The sequence below is a fragment of the Schistocerca serialis genome, chromosome 3 (genome assembly GCF_023864345.2).
Source record: "Schistocerca serialis cubense isolate TAMUIC-IGC-003099 chromosome 3, iqSchSeri2.2, whole genome shotgun sequence".
NCBI classification, from domain to species: domain Eukaryota; kingdom Metazoa; phylum Arthropoda; class Insecta; order Orthoptera; family Acrididae; genus Schistocerca; species Schistocerca serialis.
In genome coordinates this window covers 952144784-952167563 of record NC_064640.1, presented here as the reverse complement: position 1 = coordinate 952167563, position 22780 = coordinate 952144784, and the positions used below count along the sequence as shown (strand labels likewise).

Sequence of the window (22780 nt, the reverse complement as noted above, 5' to 3'; positions counted from 1 at the left end):
AGTGGTTCTCTTCTCTCCAAAGATCTCTTTAATTTTCCTGTAGGCAGTATCTACCTTACCCCTAGTGAGACAAGCCTCTACATCCTTACATCTGTCCTCTAGCCATCCCTGCTTAGCCATTTTGCACTTCCTGTCGATCTCATTTTTGAGACGTTTGTATTCCTTTTTGCCTGCTTCATTTACTGCATTTTTATATTTTCTCCTTTCATCAATTAAATTCAATATTTCTTCTGTTACCCAAGGATTTCTATTAGCCCTCGCCTTTATACCTACTTGATCGTCTGCTGCCTTCACTACTTCATCTCTCAGAGCTACCCATTCTTCTTCTACTGTATTTCTTTCCCCCATTCCTGTCAATTGTTCCCTTATGCTCTCCCTGAAACTCTCTACAACCTCTGGTTCTTTCAGTTTATCCAGGTCCCACCTCCTTAGATTCCCACCTTTTTGCAGTTTCTTCAGTTTCAATCTGCAGTTCATAACCAATAGATTGTGGTCAGAATCCACATCTGCCCCTGGAAATGTCTTACAATTTAAAACCTGGTTCCTAAATCTCTGTCTTACCATTATATAATCTATCCGATACCTTTTAGTATCTCCAGGATTCTTCCAGGTATACAACCTTCTTTTATGATTCTTGAACCAAGTGTTAGCTATGATTAAGTTACGCTCTGTGCAAAATTCTGCAAGGCGGCTTCCTCTTTCATTTCTTCCCCCCAATCCATATTCACCTACTATGTTTCCTTCTCTCCCTTTTCCTACTGACGAATTCCAGTCACCAATGACTATTAAATTTTCGTCTCCATTCACTACCTGAATAATTTCTTTTGTCTCGTCATACATTTCATCAATTTCTTCATCATCTGCAGAGCTAGTTGGCATATAAACTTGTACTACTTTAGTAGGTATGGGCTTTGTGTCTATCTTGGCCACAATAATGCGTTCACTATGCTGTTTGTAGTAGCTTACCCGCACTCCTATTTTTTTATTCATTATTAAACCTACTCCTGCATTATCCCTATTTGATTTTGTATTTATAACCCTGTAATCACCTGACCAAAAGTCTTGTTCCTCCTGCCACCGAACTTCACTAATTCCCACTATATCTAACTTTAACCTATCCATTTCCCTTTTTAAATTTTCTAACCCACCTGCCCGATTAAGGGATCTGACATTCCACGCTCCGATCCATAGAATGCCAGTTTTCTTTCTCCTGATAACGACGTCCTCTTGAGTAGTCCCTGCCCGGAGATCCGAATGGGGGACTATTTTACCTCCGGAATATTTTACCCAAGAGGACGCCATCATCATTTAATCATACAGTAAAGCTGCATGTCCTCGGGAAAAATTACGGCTGTAGTTTCCCCTTGCTTTCAGCCGTTCGCAGTACCAGCACAGCAAGGCCGTTTTGGTTAATGTTACAAGGCCAGATCAGTCAATCATCCAGACTGTTGCCCCTGCAACTACTGAAAAGGCTGCTGCCCCTCTTCAGGAACCACATGTTTGTCTGGCCTCTCAACAGATACCCCTCCATTGTGGTTGCACCTACGGTACGGCCATCTGTATCGCTGAGGCACGCAAGCCTCCCCACCAACGGCAAGGTCCATGGTTCATGGGGTGAAGATATTAAGTCCATAAATCAGTCTGATTATATTATGATACTATATTTATAAAGGCCCATCTTGATCACATAAGTTGTACAACAGATCTTTATAAATAACATCCAACAATGTGTACTGAACTGTGTGCTCCAAAACACTTGGGCCTGCACCAGATTGTGCTCTGTCAACAAATATGCCACAGATTACTGCCTATCCTGGTTTACAGAGCTCCACTGTATGACTAGAAGAGGGCTGCTATTAATCAGTGGGACAGGTCTCAGCAGCATCTCGACCAGCCATGCATAGTGCAGTGCACATGGTGTATCAAAATGGTATTGAAGTTACCCAGCAGCAAATACTGATTTCACAGATGTGCAAGGATATACACTTTCATACAAGCTGTCTTTATTTTGGTTATTGTTTTGTTTTTTTCTCAGAGCAGAGCTATTTTTTTAGGTTTCATAAAGCTTATACTTTCATTCCATGTACAAATCAAGGTAAGGCTGCTTTCATGCCTCTATTATACAGATTGCTGTACAGTAAGTGCAATCACATTAGAGGGGTACCTGTGCAGGGGCCAGACAAACATATGGTTCCTGAACAGGAGAAGCAGCCTATTCAGTAGTTGCAGGGGACCAGTCTGTATGATTGACTGATCTGGACTTGTAAGGGCCAAAAGTATGGAAGACTAGAGTGATCATAGTTGCTGAGAACATGAAGTGGCACTGCATAGCTCAATGATGAAGGCATTCCATTTGAGAAAATATTAGAGAAGGAAAATAGTCTCCCAGTCACATTTCTGGATGTGGACTACACAGGAAGATGTTGGATGTTGTCTTTAGGAGAAATGAAACTGGTATTCAACATATCAGACAAAGGAATGTTAGATCCCTCACCCAGTCTGGTAGGGCAGAGCATTTAAAAACAGAAATGGATAGGTTGGGGTTAGATATAATGGGAATAATAAAATGGGTGGGAAGAAGAAGAGGGCTTCTGATCATGTCAGTACAGTGTTATCAACACAAATAAGACAGGGATACTAACAGGGTAGGTCTCATAATGAATAAGAAATGATGAAGAATTTTTGATGATTAGAGACATCTGTTTTTCACAAAATACGAAATTGTGAATATTTACAAAATTTTGCTCAAAATGCAAAGCCATTTATCTTTCAGCAAAATTTTGAAATAATCAATGAAATAGTGTGGAATCGCACCATTTGAAGTTAATGCAGAAATTCAATTTGAGTTATGGCAATGAAATCTTTATATTGATGACTATTTTACACCGCTTTGGTACACTGTATATTGATATATCATATTGAGTATTCATTTCCTGCACTGGGAAGTAGGACATTCTACCATTTCTGGTGCATTATTTGAAATGGCTGTGTACTGCATGTTGGAAATTGTAATATTTTGTGATTTGTCTTTATGCTGCCATTTATTAATATGGTAGAGAGGGTTTTTGCTTGAGAAAAAGAACTTTCATCAGAAGGATTTTAGGTGTTTGACGAAACTATAAAGATATTTATGGGCAAATAATTCAATGTGGAAATTGAGTAGCAGAGAAAGGGCAAAGTCCTAAAACATATTAATAACAGTTCTTCCCATAAGAAGAACAAGGAGAAAGTGCTAACAACGACAGGTGTCAAAAGCAAGTTACTCTCATAGATGTCTGTGCAGTGGCAAAATGAGCAAAAACCAATGAAGAAGAATTCATTATATCAACAACTCAAGCTTTCATGGAGGCTAATATTCCACTGGAAAAAGCTGATCATCCAAATCTGAGAGAATGGATGAACAAATATGTACCAGGTGTGTGTAATGTTACACACTTTTGGAGCAGAAGAAATATGAGTCTAACTTACACTAGTGCTGGTTTGATTGCAGGACTTTGGAGCAGCAATTTCCATAGTGGTACTGAAAATATACACGTGTGGCTGTATGTAACAAAATGTAGTTGGGAGGGAAGATAATTTCTTCATGCTTACTTAGAACCCACCATTCCGCCCCAAAAAACTATTCTTACTTGCTTAGCAGGAATAAGACTAAAACCTTGTGAATCAGCAAAATTTGAAGTTTTCTCTCCTGCCAACTGTTACGTAGCAAGAATTTTAAATGTAGATTAATATAAATAGAGTGACCTACTCATCCCAATCAAACTTTCATGTGTCAGGATTTTATGTTTACAGCATTTACAGGATTTTATGTTTACAGTCTTCAGATCATCTATCAAAGTTGGCAACCCTCTATTTACATGATTGCAAATCAGCTGTGCTGACGTGTGATCACTGTACAGTTGGTATGTCAGCAATCAGAAGCCCTGCAGTTGACCAATACCAATATTTTTTCATAGTATCACTTACTACATTTACATGGGAACTGGAATCGAATTGAATATGCTTCACATACATACACGGTACATTAATTATTACACTACTGGCCATTAAAATTGCTACACCATGAAGATGATGTGCTACAGCTGCAAAATTTAACGGACAGGAAGAAGATGCTGTGATATGCAAATGACTAGCTTTTCAGAGCATTCACAAAAGTTTGGCGATGGTGGCGACTCCTACAATGAGCTGACATGAGGAAAGTTTGCAATCAAATTCTCATACACAAACAGCAGTTGACCGGCGTTGCCTGCTGAAACGTTATTGTGATGCCTCGTGTAAGGAGGAGAAATGCGTACCATCACGTTTCTGACTTTGATAAAGGTCGGATTGTAGCCTATCGTGATTGCGGTTTAATGTATCGCGACAGTGCTGCTCACGTTGGTCAAGATCCAATGACTGTTAGCAGAATATGGAATCGGTGGGTTCAGGAGGGTAATACGGAACACCGTGCTGGATCCCAACGGCCTCGTATCACTAGCAGTCGAGATGACAGGCATCTTATCCACATGGCTGTAATGGATCTTGCAGCCGCATCTCAATCCCTGAGTCAACAGATGGGGACATTTGCAAGACAACAACCATCTGCATTAACAGTTCGATGACATTTGCAGCAGCATGGACTATCAGCTCGGAGACCATGGTTGTGGTTACCCTTGATGCTGCATCACAGAAAGGAGCGCCTGCGATGGTGTCCTCAACGACGAACCTGGGTGCACGAATGGTAAAACGCCATTTTTTTTGGATGAATGCCGGTTCCGTTTACAGCATCATGATGGTCGCATCCATGTTTAGTGGCATCGCGGTGAACGCACATTGGAACTGTGTATTTGTCACCCCATACTGGCATATCACCCGGTGTGATGGTATGGGGTGCCATTGGTTACACGTCTCGGTCACCTCTTGTTCACACTGATGGCACTTTGAACAGTGGATGTTAAATTTCAGATGTGTTACGACCCGCGGCTCTACCCTTCGATCCCTGCGAAACCCTACATTTCAGCAGGATAATGCACGACCGCATGTTGCAGGTACTGTACGAGCCTTTCTGGATACAGAAAATGTTTGACTGCTGCCCTGGCCAGCACATTCTCCAGATTTCTCACCAACTGAAAACATCTGGTCAATGGTGGCCGAGCAACTGGCTCGTCACAATACGCCAGTCACTACTCTTGATGAACTGTGGTATTGTGTTGAAGCTGCATGGGCAGCTGTACCTGTACATGTCATCCAAGCTCTGTTTGACTCAATGCCCAGGCATATCAAGGCCGTTATTACGGCCAGAGGTGGCTGTTCTGGGTACTGATTTCTCAGGATCTATGCACCCAAATTGTGTGAAAATGTAATCACATGTCAGTGCTAGTATAATATATTTGTCCAATGAATACCTGTTTATCATCTGCATTTCTTCTTGGTGTAGCAATTTTAATGGCCAGTAGTGTGTTATGATATTAAGCAGCACAAAATATGAAGACTAGTGAACTAAAACCATTAAACACAAATGCAATTGCCAGCACAATACATGAGGCACAAATGACTATCAAACAACTGCAGGAGCATTTCCAAATCAATTTCAGTACCCGATTGAGAAGTAATAACTGTGTGGTTACACTATTTTTCTCTTTCAGTGATATTTAGGCTTAGGTAATGCGTGATGGATCCCTCACTCATTTCAAAGGTAAATAAATTAATAATGTAATTCCTTAAATTGTATTAAATAGTACTCTAATACCAGGTCTACCGACATTTTTAAGGTGCTGGCAACTTGCCCTCAGCTGTAAGACTGTGAGAAGGTACTGTATCTTGAATAATCAAAGAGGAGCAGAAAAAGTTAAGAGAAGCTGTGAAAGATGAGAGAGTTTTAATTCTTCATGATGAAATGACTGACAGAAAAGGGGAGTGTATGTTCATGGTTCTGATAAAAGTTTGGTTTGGATTCAGGGTGGTTTTCTCCAGAGAATACACCAACATGTTGAAAACTGTATTTTATTGCGCATCATGGCAGAACAATACATACGGAACTCATCTTGAACATGGTGGGAAGCAAAGAAGTCAGAGGTAAAATACAATGCAAAGATGGTTTGTTTATGTATTGATATTTCTGGTGATGAGTTTATCGGCGCCACATAGCCACCCCCCCCCCCCCCCCCCCCTGCGGAGTACTGTTGAGCTGTTGAGAGACTGGAGGAGGAGTAACTATGGCATCAGGTGGAGTTTTGCAAGGTAAACGAATGATAGTAATCTCGACAGAGTCCTCCGGTAGTGGTGTTGGAAGTCGTCGAGCTGTGAGGGTTGGCCAGTCGGCGTGGAAATTGTGGAAGTGAGCTGGTCGTCGTACAGGCCATGTGTGTTGGGAGGACACAGACCTGTACAGAGCAATCACGATGATGTCGGCCAAAGGTGTTGCGAATGCCCTGAGCGTTTCGAGGTCGATATCAGGTGGCAGAGGGAAACACTTAATTAATTGGCATGGTTGGTCGAGGTAGGCACATGAGGTGGTGGGAACAAAAGCATTTGGTAACCAGAGTCATGCATGTTCCTAACATCACTTGTTGTTACAGGCTTGAAAATATCGAGCGACTCCAGGGGAGCCGCCGAAGGAGAAACATCGTGTTGCAATCCTGGCGGGTGTACATCACCAGCAACATGGTGCATATTTGTCACAAAATCAGGTGTTAGGCGTGGAGCCGAAGTCATTGTTTGATCACTGTTGTGGTAAAACACACGAAAATAACCAGCGCATTCATCGCGGGCACTGTCAGAAAGCGAAAACGAATAACGAAGAAACTCAGGGTCACCACTGTGGTGGATTCAGGGTGGTTTTTTCCAGAGAATACACCAACATGTTGAGAACTATATTTTATTGCACATCATGGCAGAACAACACATACGAAACTCATCTTTAACATGGTGGGAAGCAAAGAGATGAAATACAATGCAAAGATGGTTTGTTTATATATCGATATTTCTGGTGACGAGTTTATCGGCGCCACAAGTTCTTAACTGTAGCAATGGTACAGTTCAGAAGTTGTTTGTTGAGGGACTGAAAGTTATTGCAAATATTGTGAGTGTAGTTTAACAGTAGTTTCTATAACTTCTGATCCACCCCATTATATGGGAAACAGTATAAATGAAATTAGGGTTTTAGTTTCAGAAGTGTTAGTACACAAGCAGAGCTGGTCTCATAAATTAAATTTGATGGGTAGTGTGTGGGTTGTGGGACTCAGTGATTTGAACTTTTGTGGTATGCAGGTAAATCACATTTTCCTTAATGCCCAAAAGACAAAGCATGCATACATACATACATACATACAATTCTTATATCAGAAATATGAAGGTGAACTCACAAAAGCTAATTCCTGTCATCACTAGGTAAAACTTGTGGTTTGAAAGTCTTGAGTACCTTGGAGAATGTCTCAGTGCAGTTGTTGAGTTCATAGAACTTAAAGATGAGAGTGTTGCTGTGAACTATTTTAAAGCCTTGACTTGCTTGTAATGCTGTAAAAGAAATTCAGTGCCTAACCATTTTTCTTGTTGAGCATTGCTCGAAATGTTGCAATTTTCTGCTGACATTAGAGAGCTCCTGGATACTATCAGTTCATGTTCTACAATCTAAACTTAGTGACTTTTCAAAGAGCTTCAAATTACTAGAGGGTGCATTATTATTATTATTATTATTATTATTTTCTAAGACAACTTCAGATAAATTTCATAAATTGCTGAAGCAAATGCAAGTACATTTAACATCACTGTTTCATTCTCTGTGTACAGCAAGCACGATAAAACTGAACCACTTGATGGGATGTTTCACATGAATGATTGCAGTTTCTTCCAGAAGTAAATTTTTTGATCCAAGTAACATAATGAAAGATGATTTACACAGTGTTGAAATCTCTCAGGTAATGAAGCAAATTCCCATTCTACAAGAACTTTGAACATTATAATATCTTGAACCATACACAGTGTTTAGGGATTTAGTTGCTAGTTCTTGTAGAGAAGGTAAAGTTGTTGATATGACTTCCATTCTTGCCCTGAAATTAGAGTATGGGGCATTTTGTGGGAGCTGCAGTGAAGGCTTTGTGGATCACAGTCAGTAATGTTGATAGTGAGAAGTAATTTTCAACAAATTGTAGTAAAATATCTGACAGGAGAACAGCTCTGGTTCCCAGTACTATGGAAGTCATGCGATTCCTATCCTTCTCAGATTGAATTGCAGACTATTTATATAGACTACGCCCTCCTTATTTAAGTGGTAGGACAAATATTTTCCAGACATTCATGCTTGGATGTATGTTTTCATCAGCTATATAATGTTACATTTTTTTGGATTTACATAAAAATAAAAGATGTTTCACTGAAAATATACTATCAATGACTTTTTTAGGTTTTATTGCTGAAAAGTGGAAATAAAATTTTGCAAAACTATTGATAAATGATATATAAAAAGAAAAAATGTACCAAAATAGCTATAAAAAATAACGAAATTAGGCAAAAATTTTCCCCACAAATATGTCCCTCCAATGATGATATAAACAATATTATTCTTGTGTTTAAGGAAAACAACAATTTAATTCTGATGAGGGACTGAAATTTGATAGTAGGAAATCGAAGAGAAGGAAAAACAGTAGGAGAATATGGATTGTGTTGGTTGGTTGGTTTAAAAGAGGGATGGGGGGGGGGGGGGGGGGGGAAGGGACCAAACTATGAAGTCATTGGTCCCTTGTTCCTAATAAAACAATGCCACAAGTGTGAGAATAAACCAGATGAGACATATAACACAAAATAGAAAGAAAGGAAAAACCACAAGAATGAAGGAAAGGCAATGAACACTAAAAGTAACAAAATAGGACAAGAAAACAACAGACGCTAGAAACAGAAGAGAGTAAAACAAGAAAGCAGGTTATAGTGGCTGGCAGACCCAAGAATAAAAAGGAAAAGCCAGCCACTTTGGAACACATTAAAACCTCCATCGTAAAAGCACTAGGGTGCAGGACGCAGAGGGACAAAGGACATGTGCTAAAACTTAGATCCAAGGATAAAACCCACTCTCACAAATAAAACATAAAACTAAATCAGCCAATGAGGCATTATCAGATAAAATGAGGGGCAACGAGTCTGGTAACCCAAGATTTTGCCGCTGGGCAGTCAAAGTGGGACAGTGTACTAGAATATGGGCCACTGTCAACCAAGCATTGCACTGACACTGAGGCAGATCTTCATGGCACAAGAGGTAATCGTGGGTCACCCAAGTGTGGTCAATGCAGAGCCAGCAGAGGACAACTGATTCCCTGTGAGAGGCCTGCATGGAAGACTTCCACACATTCGTAGTCTCCTTAGTGACATGCAGTTTGTTGTGCAAACTGTTATGCCATTCCATCTCCCAAAGACGAAAAACCCTGCAGCAGGATACAGAGCACAAGTCAGGTTCAGAGATGCCCATCTCCAGAAACAGTTTCCGTGTAGCCTGTTTGGCCAGCCTGTTGGCAAGTTCGTTGCCTGGAATGCCGACTTGTCCTGGGGTCCACATAAACACCGCCGAACGATGGGACAGGTCGAGGGCATAGATGGACTCCTGGATGGGCACCACCAAAGGATGGCGAGGGTAGCACTGGTTGATAGCTTGTAGACTGTTCAAGGTGTCAGTACACAGAAGAAACGATTCCTCGGGGCATGAACTGATATACTGAAGTGCACGAGATACAGCCACCAGCTCTGCAGTGAATACACTGCAGCCATCAGGCAAGGAATGCTGTTCGATATGGTCTCTGTGGACAAAGGCGAAGCCAACAGTACCATCAGCCATCGAGCCATCGTGTAAACCACTTCAGAGCCCTGGAACACTTCAAGAATCGAGAGGAAGTGACAGCAGAGAGCTGCAGGATTAATGGAGTCCTTAAGGCCATGCAAAAGGTCCAGGCGAAGCTTCTACCTACAGCTACACCGCGGAAGTGTACGTGAATGGACTTCATGGAGAGGTGGTGAAGGGAAGGACTCCAATTCTCACAGAAGCGATCGCACATAAACAGAAATCATTAGCCCTGACCTGGGCTGCCTATGCAGGAGCTGAACCACAGTGGTCGGGAAAAGAAGAAGGTAACTGGGATGTTCAAGAGAGATATGATTGTGTGCTATGTAGCTGGCGAGCAGTTGTGCACGTCTGATCATCAATGGAGGGACTCCAGCCTCCACCAGTACGCTTGTCACCGGACTCATCTTAAAAGCTCCTGTCGCTAGTCGAACTCCGCAACGGTGCAATGGGTCGAGCAACTGCAATGATGAGGGTGCCGGCGAACCTTAAATCACACTCTCATAGTCAATTCGGGATTGAACAAGGGCTCTGTAGAGCTGCAGAAGCGTGGAGTGATCTGCACACCAGTTGGTGTTACTCAGGCAGTGGAGGGCACCGAGGTGCTGCCAACACCTCCGTTTGAGCTGACGAAGATGAGGAAGCCAAGCCAAATGAGCGTCAAAAACCAGACCTAAGAATCGATATGTCTCCACTGCAATGAATGGATCGTCATAAAGGTAAATTTCTGGTTCCAGTTGAACAGTCCGACGCCGACAGAAATGCATGACATACGTCTTCATGGCGGAAAACTGAAAGCCATGGGCTAGAGCCCATGACTGTGCCTTGTAGGCGACGCTCAGCAACACCAGTACTAGAGCAGCAGTACGAAATGCAGAAGAGAGGGTGAGACGGACGGCCCTACAGTTGCTGCTAGACCTTTAATGGCCACTAAAAATACTAATACACTCAATACAGGGCCCTGTGGGACCCCATTCTCCTGGATGTGGAGGGAAGTATGGGAGGCACCAACTTGGACATGGAAACTATGGAGCGACAGGAAGTCTTGGATAAAAATCGAGAGCAGGCCCCGGAGACCCCATTCATATAATGTGGCAAGGATATGATGTTGCCAAGTCGTGTCGTATGCTTTACGTAAGTAAAAAAAGACGGCAATCAGATGTTGCCATCTGGAGAAGGCTGTTAGGATGGCAGACTAGATGGACACAAGATTATCAGTGGTAGAGCGACCTTGGCGGAAACCACCCTGAGATGGAACCGGCAAGCCACGTGACTCCAGGACCCATCCCAACTGCCGACACACCATACATTACAGCAGCTTACAAACAACGTTGGCGAGGCTGATGGGCCAATAGCTATCCACATTAAGCGGATTTTTACCAGGTCTGAGCACCAGAATGATGGTGCTCTCCTGCCATTACAATGGAAAGATGCCATCGCACCAGATCTGGTTGAAGATCACGAGGATATGTCACTTGTAGTCAGATGAGAGATGTTTAATCATCTGGCTGTGGATCCGATCAGGCCCAGGAGCTGTGTCGGGGCAATGTGCAAGGGCATTGAGGTGCTCCCACTCTGTAAATGGGGCATTATAGGATTCACTGTGGCGTGTAGTGAATCAGAGGACTTTCCCTTCCAGCCGCCGTTTCAGAGTGCAAAAGGCTGGGGGGTAATTCTCCAATGCAGAGGCTCGAGCAAAGTGCTCAGCAAAAGGCTCAGCAATCGCGTTTGAGTCGGTAGATAACACGCCATTTATGGTAACACAGGGAACAGCTGTTGAGGTCTGGTACCCGAAAAGACGTTTGATCTTTGCCCAGACTTGGGAAGGTACGTATGGAACCCAATGGTCGAGACGTATTTCTCTCAACACTCCTACTTCCGTCGTTTGATAAGGTGGCGAACGTGGGCATGGAGACATTTAAATGCTATGAGGTGCTCCAGGGAAGGGTGCCACTTATGCCGCTGTAGAGCTCGCCGACGCTCCTTAATTGCTTCAGCAACTTGTGACGACCTCCAAGGGACTGCCTTACACCGGGGGCACCCTAAAGGGCGAGGGATTGCTGTTTCTGCCACAGAAACAATTGTTGTAGTCACCTGCTCAACTATAACATCGATGTTACCATGTGGGGGAGATTCAACGGTGACAGCAGAGATAAAAGTTTCCCAACTTGCCTTGTTCAAAGCCCATCTGCGCAGGCGTCCATGGACATGATGCCGGGGCAGTGACAGGAAGATGGGGAAGTGGTCACTACCACACAGATCGTCATGTGTTCTCCAGTGGATAGATGGGAGAAGTCCTGGGATGCAAATTGATAAATCAGTGGCTGAGTAACTACCATGAGCCACACTGAAACGTGTGGTGGCCCCGGTATTTAAGAGGCAGAGGTTGAACTGAGGCAGTAAAGTTTTGACATCTCTGCCTCGGCCAGTAAGCACAGTGGCACCCCACAAGGGTTTATGGGCGTTAAAATCTCCCAAAAGTAGGAAAGGTTTAGGGAGTTGATCAATCAGTGCAGCTAATACATTCAGGGGTACTGCACCATCTGGAGGAAGATATACACTGCAGACAGTTATTTCCTGTGTCGTCCTTATTCTGACAGCCACAGCTTCAAGAGGGTTTTGAAGGGACACAGTGTCACTACAGACTGAGCTGAGGACATAAACGCAAACTCCACCTGACACTTGATTAATGTCGCTATTGTTCTTGTAATATCCCCTATAGCCATGGAGGGCAGGGGTCTGCATTGCTGGGAGCCAGGTTTCCTGAAGGGCAATGCAGATCGCAGGTGTAAAGCTTAAGAGTTGCCGTAGTTCAGCCAGATGGTAGAAAAAACCGCCGCAATTCCACTGGAGGATAACGTCATCGTGAGACTGGGAAGGCATGCAACATTCAATGAGGCAGTTTACGCCACAGAGTTATCTGCTGCCTCTGACTTATTGCCTGAGCACTTTATATCCATTGTGTCTGAGGTTCTGGTGAGATCTAGGTCCTCAGTAGACGCCAGAATCTCCACCTCATCCTCAGACGTGGAGCTTGTAGTTAGCGGTGGTGTGGGTGCCACCGCAATGTCCTTGGTCTTAAAGGTCTTCTTTTTGGATTTCTCTCGCTGCTCTTTGGGTTTCCCCGGCTGGGAGGACTTCACCGGCTCAGTCTTCAGGACTGATGACTAGCATGAAGTCCTACAACCAGCTGCTTTTGAGCTCTTCAGCCACTGGCGGGTGTCAACTTTTGCACTAGCAGAAACTTGGGAAGGGAGTGACCCAAGGGACCCTTTGTTAGTGAGAGAGGCAAAAGAAGATTTACTCTTCTCCGGCTTAGAAGTGGGGACAGATGTCCCCAATGGTTGGTGGGGAGGGGGGGGGGGTGTTGCTCCCCCCAGCATCAAGGGGGCAGGTGAAGTCTTCCAGCTTTGAGAGGTGACTGGGGTTGGTGGAGCTGATGGTGCTAGAACTGTCTTAGCGGCATAAGGCGATGTCATATGTACAGGATGCAGGCGTTCAAATTTTCTCTTAGCCTCATTAGAGTGGCAATCATTAACACAAAGGCATTTTTCATTGCAATGGAATCTTCTCATGAAATTTCAATCACTAGTTTTCTCCTACAATTGCAAAACCTACATAGGGGAAATGATCATCACAATAAAATATGAGAAATCAGGGCTCACACAGAAAAATTTAAGTGCTCGTTTTTCCTGTGTGCCGTTTGAGAGTGGAATGGTAGAGAGACAGCTTGAAAGTGGTTCATTGAACCCTCTGCCAGGCACTTTATTATGAATAGCAGAGTAATCACGTAGATGTAGATGTAGATAAGTCAGTCCAGGGTCCTGTACTCCATGATTTTCCTTTCTTTCTGGAGAATCCTGCAGCCTGGCTAGCAAGGCAAATGGTGCTCTCTGCAGTTGACACATGATGGGAGGCAGGGCACATGGAGTATAGGGATGTGATGGGCATCTACAATCTCGACATGTGACGCTGGAAATACATATGGCTGAACTTCCAGCACTTAAAGCACCGCATCAGGGGAGGGATATAGGGCTTTACATCACAGCGGTTGGCTATCACCTTGAACTTCTCAGGCAATGTATCACCCTTGAAGGGCAAGGTGAAGGCACCGGTGGCAACCTGATTATCCCTCAGACCTCAGTGGACATGTTGAACAAAATGTACACCTCACCGCTCTAAATTGGCATGCAGCCCGTCATCAGACTGCAAAAGAAGGTCCCTGTGAAATATGATACTGTGCACCATATTTAAGCTCTTATGGGGTGTCATGGTTATAGAAACGTCCCCCAGCTTGTCACGAGGGAGTAACGTCTGTGACTGGGCAGACAATGCTGTTTTGATGAAGACTGACCCAGATCTCATTTTGGACAATCCATCTAACTCCCCAAACTTGTCCTCTAAACGCTCAACAAAAAACTGAGGCTTCATCATCATGAAAGATTCCCCATCAGCTATTAAACATACAAGGAACCAGGATGAACAGGGTCCACTGCCATCCTTATCCTGACATTCCTCCCATGGTGTGGCCAGGGTGGGGAACGATTTGGGGTCATACTTCTGTGCGTTGAATTGAGCTCGTGAACGCTTAGAGACTGCTGGTGTTTCACCACAAGCAAGAGATGATGGACTACACTTCATTGCATGTCATCTGCCCTGATGCCACCCACTCCAACCAGGGCCCCTCCCCACGGGCGCCACCCAGCTGCAGCAAAGGCCACCTGGCAGGATGGCCATTGCCAGGAGTCCTGATGCATGAGGGGGATGGGCATCTACCCCTTGTTCCCAGTAAAATAATTACACAAGGGAAAGAAAGAAGACATACAGCACAATAACAGGAGAATGGAAGAAACAGAAGAACGACAGAAGGGCAACCAACACTAGTATGGACAAAACAGGAAAAGAAAACCACAGAGAGAAGCAAGAAACAGGTAGAAGGGATAAAAACAAGAGAGCAGATGACTGTGGCTGACCAACCATGAGAATAAGAAGGAAAAGCCAGCCACTCTGCAACACATTAAAATATCCAGCCTAAAAACATTAGAGTGGAGAACACAAAGGGAAAAAGGACATGCGCGAAAACTTATACAGGGTGTTACAAAACGGTACGGCCAAACTTTTAGGAAACATTCCTCACACACAAATAATGAAAAGATGTTATGTGGACATGTGCCTGGAAACGCTTAATTTCCATTTTAGAGCTCATTTTAGTTTCGTCCACCTACGCTCAATGGAGCACATTATCACGATTTCATATGGGATACTCTACCTGTACTGCTAGAACATGTGCCTTTACAAGTACGACACAACATGTGATTCGTGCACGATGGAGCTCCTGCACATTTCAGTTGAAGTGTTCGTACGCTTCTCAACAACAGATTCGGTGACCGATGGATTGGTAGAGGTGGACCAATTCCCTGGCCTCCACACTCTCTTGACCTCAACCCTCTTGACTTTCATTTATGGGGGCATTTGAAAGCTCTTGTCTACGCAACCCCAGTACCAAATGTAGAGACTCTTGGTGCTCGTATTGTGGATGGCTGTGATACAATACGCCATTCTCCAGGGCTGCATCAGCGCATCAGGAATTCCATGCGACGGAGGGTGGATGCATGTATCCTCGCTAACGGAGGACATTTTGAACATTTCCTGTAACAAAGTGTTTGAAGTCACGCTGGTACTTTTTGTTGCTGTGTGTTTCCATTCTATGATTAATGTTATTTGAAGAGAAGTAATAAAATGAGCTCTAACATGGAAAGTAAGCGTTTCCGGACACATGTCCACATAACATATTTTCTTTCTTTGTGTGTGAGGAATGTTTCCTGAAAGTTTGGCCGTACCTTTTTGTAACACCCTATATAGAATGATAAAACCTACCATCATGCATGAAATGTAAAAATAAATTATCCAATGAGGCATTGTCAGCTAAATTAATGGCAATGAGTCTGGTAACTGAAGAGTCCATTGCAGGGCAGCCAAAGGAGGACAGCTCACCAAGATATGGGCCATTGTCACCCAGGTGCCACACCGACACTGAGGTGGGACATCACGGCACAGGAGGTAGTCATGTGTCACTCTAGCATGGCCAATGCAGAGCTAACAGAGAACCACAGAGTCCCTGCGAGAGGCCCGCATGGAGGTCTTCCACACGTTCATAGTCTCCTTAATGGCACACAGTTTGTTGTGCGTATTGAGGTTATGTCATTCCGTCTCTCAAAGCTGCAAAACCTTGCAGTGTAGTACTGCATACAGGTCAGTTGCAGAGAAGTCAATCTCCATAAGCAGTTTCCGTGTATCCTGTTTGGCCAGCCTGTCAGCAAGTTCGTTGCCTGGGATTCCAACGTGACCTGGGGTCAAGACAAACACCACTGAACAACTGGACCGTTCCAGGGCATAGATGGACTCCTGGATGGTCGCTACCAAAGGATGACAAGGTTAGCACTGGTCAATAGCTTTTAGGCTGCTCAAGGAGTCAGTACACAGAAGAAATGACTCCCCAGGGCATGAATGGGTGTGCTTGAGAGTACGAGATATAGCCACCAGCTCAGCAGTGAAAACACTGCAGCCATTGGACAAGGAATGCTGTTCAACATGTCCCTAATGGACATTCGCAAAGCCGACATGATCATTAGCCAACGAGCTGTCAGTGTAAACCACTTCATGGCCTCGGTAAATGTCAAGAATCGAGAGGAAGTGGCAATGGAGAGCCACAGTGTTAACTGAATCCTTAGGGCCATGTGAATGGTCCAGGTGATGCCGCGGCTTAGGTGCACACCATGGAGGTGTACGAGAATGGACCTCAAGTATAGGTGGTAAAGGGGAAGGACTCCAGTTTGGAAAGAAAGGATTGGACACAAACTGCAATTGGAAACCCTGACCTGGGCAACTGATGTAGCAGATGAACCACTGTGGGTGGGAAAACGAGATGGTAATACGGATGCACAGGAGAACTACGAACTGGCCAGAAGTTGAGAACACCTAACCTGCAATAGAGGTATTACGGCCTGCACCTAGACACTGGTCATGGGACTTGTCCTAAAAGCTCCTTCTGCTAGGCAAACACCGCAGTGGTGTACTGGGTCGAGTAAACACAACGCTGAGGGTGCCATCGAACCATAAACCAGACTCCCATAGTCAAGGCGGGATTGAACAAGGGCTCTGTAGAGCTGCAGCAGAGTAGAGCGATCTGCACCCCAGTTGGTGTTGCTCAGGCAGCGGAGGGCATTGAGGTGCTGCCAGTACTTCCACTTAAGCTGACAAAGGTGAGGAAGCCAAGTCAATCGGGCATCGAAAACCAGTCCTAAGAATCGATATGTCTCCACTACAGTGAGTGGATCATCATTATGGTAAAGTTCTGGTTCCGGATGAACGGTACAGTGCCGACACATGACCTTGCGGCCAAAAACTGGAAACCATGGGCTAGAGCCTATGACTGCACCTTGTTGATGGCTCCCTGTAGGTGCCACTCAGCAACACCAGTACGAAATGCAGAGGTTATCAGCATACAGAGAATGTAAGACAGATGGTCCTACAGCTGCTGCTAGACCATTAATGGCCACTAAAAATAGAGATACACTCAATGCAGAGCCCTGCAGGACCCCATTCTCCTGGATATGGAGGGAACTATGGAGGGGCACCAACTTGGACATGGAAAGTACGAAGTGACAGGAAATTTTGGATTAAAATCGGGAGTGGGCCTCTGAGACCCCACTCATATAATGTGGCAAGGATATGATGTTGCCAGGTCATGTCATACGCTTTTCATAAATCAACAAAGATGGAAACCTGGTGTTGGCATCTGGAAAAGGTTATTCGGATGGCAGACTTGAGGGACACAAGATTATCAGTGGTAAAGCGACCCTGGTAGAAGCCTCCCTGAAATGGAGCGAGTAGGCCACGTGATTCCATGACTCAACCCAATTGCCGACACACTATACATTACAGCAGCTTACAAAGAATGCTGGTGAGGCTGATGGGCCAATAGCTATCCAAATCAAGCAGGTTTTTATCAGGTTTGAGCACCAGAATGATGCTGCTTTCCCGCCTTTGTGATGGAAAGATGCCATTGCACCAGATCCGGTTGATGTAAATATGGGGTTGAAGTAACATGCAGTAGTAAGAACTTAACACCACAGGTATTATCCTGGATGCACATACAGAGTGGTAGTTCTTTGTACTGAATAAGAATCAGCATCAAGTATCATTAGATTATGTGAAATACTGGTGAACACTTCCTTAAATTGCTGGAAGTAAAAACATACCATTTACAATTACTTCCACAGAGTAGTTCCTGGATGCAGCAGCATTTGAAGCGTGGCAGGTATAATTTCCATTGTGTTTAACAGCCAGACTGCTGAAACTCAGTGTACTCGAGTACTCATCTAGGATCTTCTCAGCAATGTCTTGATCCTCTGGTATGGGACTTCCATCTTTTAGCCACTGAATCCGTATTGGGAAGTCCCCTTTACTTACTACACAGACGAGACGCATCCGCATTCCCAGTTGCAAGTCACGTTTGATTACAATTGGATCAATCTCTGGTGCCTCTGGAAGCACAAGTATTAGTGTTTATTTTGTTACTAGTGGTATAAGACTCAATCTACAAAAATTTGATAATCAAAAATATTTACTTATCTATTGTGGCTCTTTTATGAAATGCAGTTTCTCTTAACAAGGAGGCAATAAGGATTTGCTACACCTATAAACAACCACAGTATCATTTTTCACAATTAATGTGTGGTTTACTGTGTACAGTAGTCATAAGTAAAACACAGCTTTTGTAATGAGCTAAAATTCACACACATGAAGACACATTATTAAAAATGTACTGTGGACACATATAGGCCTACAGAGTGTTTCCATAAGAGCATGCAAAAATTTAACAGGACATAGAGACACTCCATTGAGCAATTTGAGGTAGGGAACATGAGGTCGGAGAAGTCAGCTTAAGGAGATAATAGGAATAAAATCACATTACTGTTTACTTTTTTATTTACATTAGTTAACTGCAAATACTATCACTGACATAATGAACATACCATTTGTACTGTTTCTTACAAAATTTGCTGAAACTGATGGCCATCAAGCTCAGTGCAAGAATGGCATCAGCAAACAAGATTCTGACATGCCCTGACAAATATCCTGGTGTGTTTTGAACCACATCATAGGCAGCTACAATTCTAGCAACTAATTCTGTCACCATATAAATTGGGGTCTCATACACAAATTCCTTTAGATATATCCACAGGAAACAATCACGGGGATTCGGGTCAGGTGAACTCGCAGGCCATGGAATAGGATGCCCCTTTCAAACCAGCAACCAGGAAATGCCGTACCAGTACTGCTCCATCATATTGTACTGTACATCTCTGAATAGCACTGAGTAATGAATAGTTCTGTCATTGACTCATAGCACATTCTGTCATGGGACAGTGTAAATACAATACTTTACGAATGTTAGTTTTAAATAAGCTGGAAGACAGTAATTGTAGACAAAGTGGTAGACAAGTTTACTTCCATATCTACTTAAGCTGGCTTCTCCAACTCTACGTTCCCTACCGCAAATTGTTCAGTGGAGCATTCTCTATGTCCTCTTACATATTTACACACTCTTATGGGAACACCCTGTATACAATCTTAGCATCTGGGGCATTGTCTTTGTGAGCATATACAATAATAATTAGACTTTGAAATGATAAAATCAATTAGTTTCAATGGAAAAATCCTTACGGCAATCATACAGAGAGAAAATCAGATCTCAAGAAATCAGCTGTCCCAAAGTGAAATGGTAATCATTTAAGATGTGAATACCTGACTCAGATGGATAAGGACCAAATAACTGCAGGTAGCATTTTCTACAACAAGCCCCTACACAATATAAATAGCAATGAAATGCTTTCAGCTTTTGAAACCAAGTTAAAATATTGGCCAGTTTTGATTTGCCTATAAAGTAAGATAATAGTTCCACTCACACCAAGGTAGCACACAAGAGTGATAAACTCATAATTAAATGGTACCGTCGAAGAGGCATTTTTCTTTATACATATATGCTACATGTTTACTTCATTTATGTAAACACTGCACTGGTACCTAGATAACTTTACAGGTGATCTATTACTACTACCTCCACTATTATCAAACATGCACCTATTTCATGCACTGTCTTTACTATTTGCTTTTAAATCAATTATGAGTAATACCACACAACACAAAACTAAATGCAAGTAAAGTTAAATACATGATGATAAAAATTCATGATAATATCCAGCTGACTTTTAGTCAGCTAAATGTCCAAGAGGAATGAGACATACAGAGAAAAAATATTTGTCAAATTACTACTGCTATTTCTAATCCAGAACTGAATCTAGAAACAAAATTATATTTTTTCCTTAAGTATATACATCACTTTCCAAATACACAGCAAAAGTTGTGTTCCTCATGATGAACCTGTAATCTTTTTATTACAGGAATTCTCTTAAGCTGACACTTAGAAAGGTGGGTGAGGGTAGTTGCATGATGTCAAAAAGAATTAACAGTTTTTCTGGTTGCTGCACACCTTAGCTAGTAGACAAGACTGTGTTTAGCATTCCTATGTCTACAAAAGCAGAAGTGACATTAGAAGTCAATAATTGCTAAGACATTTGCAGTAACCATGTTTAAAACCACACTGTTGACACTTTATACGCATGAAACAATATGTTGCCAGTTGGCTAAGTACAGCGGTAAGGGCCACTGTTATGCACAGGCTATCTAGATTAGGTTGCAGCCTACAGCATCCCAGAGGGACTCACACAACAAAAAGTCAAACTGCAAAAATATCACTGTTTTAATACTGTGGTGCTGGCCCTTTCATAATCCTTCTGGACACAGACATAATATGGACTTATCCAGCAGAATTTTTGAGTGGATGTACCATATTAATCAAGTCAACATTTACCTCTCAAATGTCACACTACTTAGTGTCAAATTCCCCATGACATCCAGACCAAGGCATGGCCCTTCAGTTTGCAAACCCACTGTCATTTTTAACAGAATAGTTAATGGTATTTTGGCAGTTTGACATGGGCTCAATACCACAGGAAACCAATTTCTCCAATACCTCATTTCTTTCAAACCTGAACTTATAAAATGTCAAAGATTATTTTCCTAACATAGAGGTTGCTCTAAGAATGTACCTGTTACTTGTGATGACAAACAACATCGGGAGAAGATCATTTTAAAAAATGAAGTAAATAAAAAAATGGCTTGAAGCTTCCATGTTCGAAGACACGCTCAATGTTTTCATTTCCCTCAGTACTGTAAATGATATTTTAGGACAATGAATGTATGAAGATGATGTAAGCTGCTTCATTACTATGAAGTGTTGGTGCCAACCATTTAGACAATACGTTTATTAAAAACTTTCATTTTCAGACTGATTACTTGGGAACAAACTGTATTTTAATTGAGCATGTTTATACATTATTTTTATCTTGAATTTGTGTAACAAATTTGTGTGTTTACAGTTTCAATATGAAATTGAAATACTGTATTATGGAAACTCAGGAATGCTTATTATGAAAGCAACTGTTCTTTTCAGTACCCAAACATGTCTTAGCACCTTCATGCCATCATCATCATGTACTTTCGTTAAAGCCAAATGATAATTATTAAAATATTGAATTTGACATCAACATGAACCTCCTCCACTTTATTTCATTGCAATTTTAATAAAGACTTTGAATACTGGTACCTTAATGGTTTTAATTCTTTTCAGTTCATTTACTCTTGTCAGTTCATTAAATCTTAAGTTATATAGTAAAATTTTATACAATTAAGTATGGTAATAAACCTTAAATGCTGCATTATACACACAAATTAGAAAATTGCTATAAAATGATATTCTCTGGGTCAGGTTCAGCCTAGAGGTGCACATATTCTAAATGTAGCTATGATGGCAGTATCAGCCAATGTAAATTGCTACCTGAGCAAACCTTGCTGGCCACCACATTGTAGAATATCAACCTAGGAGCACAAATACAGTAAAGTACTTGCTTCTTCAGGAAAGTTGACATGTTAGATGAAAATGTACACTACTGGCCATTAAGATTGCTACACCACGAAGATGATGTGCTACAGACACGAAATTTAACCGACAGGTATAAGATGCTGTGATATGCAAATGATTAGTTTTTCAGAGCATATACACAAGGTTGGTGTTGATGGTGACACCTACAATGTACTGACATGAGGAAAGTTTCCACCTGATTTCTCATACACAAACGTCAGCTGATCGGCGTTGCCTGGTGAAATGTTGTAGTGATGCCCCGTGTAAGAAGGGGAAATGCGTACCATCATGTTTCCGACTTTGATAAAGGTTGGATTGCAGCCTATCACGATTCCGGTTTATCATATCGTGACATTGCTGCTCGTGTTGGTTGAGATCCAATGACTGTTAGCAGAATATGGAATCGGTGGGTTCAGGAGGGTAATACGGAATGCCGTGCTAGATCCCAATGGCCTCGTATCACTAGCAGTCGAGATGACATGCATCTTATCCACATGGCTGTAATGGATAGTGCAGCCATGTCTCGATCCCTGAGTCAACAGATAGAGACATTTGCAAGACAACAACCATGTGTACGAACAGTTCGACAATGTTTGCAACAATATGGACTATCAGCTCGGAGACCGTGGCTGCGGTTACCCTTGACGCTGCATCACAGACAGGAGCGTCTGCAATGGAGTACTCAGTGACAAACCTGGGTGCACGAATGGCAAAACATCATTTTTTCGGATGTATCCAGGTTCTGTGTACAGAATCATGATGGTTGCATCCGTGTTTGGTGACATCATGGTGAACTCACATTGGAAGCGTGTATACATCATCGCCATACTGTCGTATCACCCAGCATGATGGTATGGGGTGCCACTGGTTACACATCTCAGTCACCTCTTGTTCACACTGACGGCACTTTGAACAGTGGACGTTACATTTCA

General features: G+C 42.7%; 1 protein-coding gene across 1 annotated transcript in view; it reads right to left on the bottom strand.

The window, feature by feature from the left end:
• LOC126471336 (Down syndrome cell adhesion molecule-like protein Dscam2) overlaps positions 1-22780 on the bottom strand; it is a 208809-nt gene that overhangs the window by 41368 nt on the left and 144661 nt on the right. Inside the window, exon 8 of the mRNA XM_050099457.1 lies at positions 18064-18348. Coding sequence (XP_049955414.1) covers positions 18064-18348 — 285 coding nt within the window. The remainder of the gene's footprint in view (positions 1-18063; positions 18349-22780) is intronic.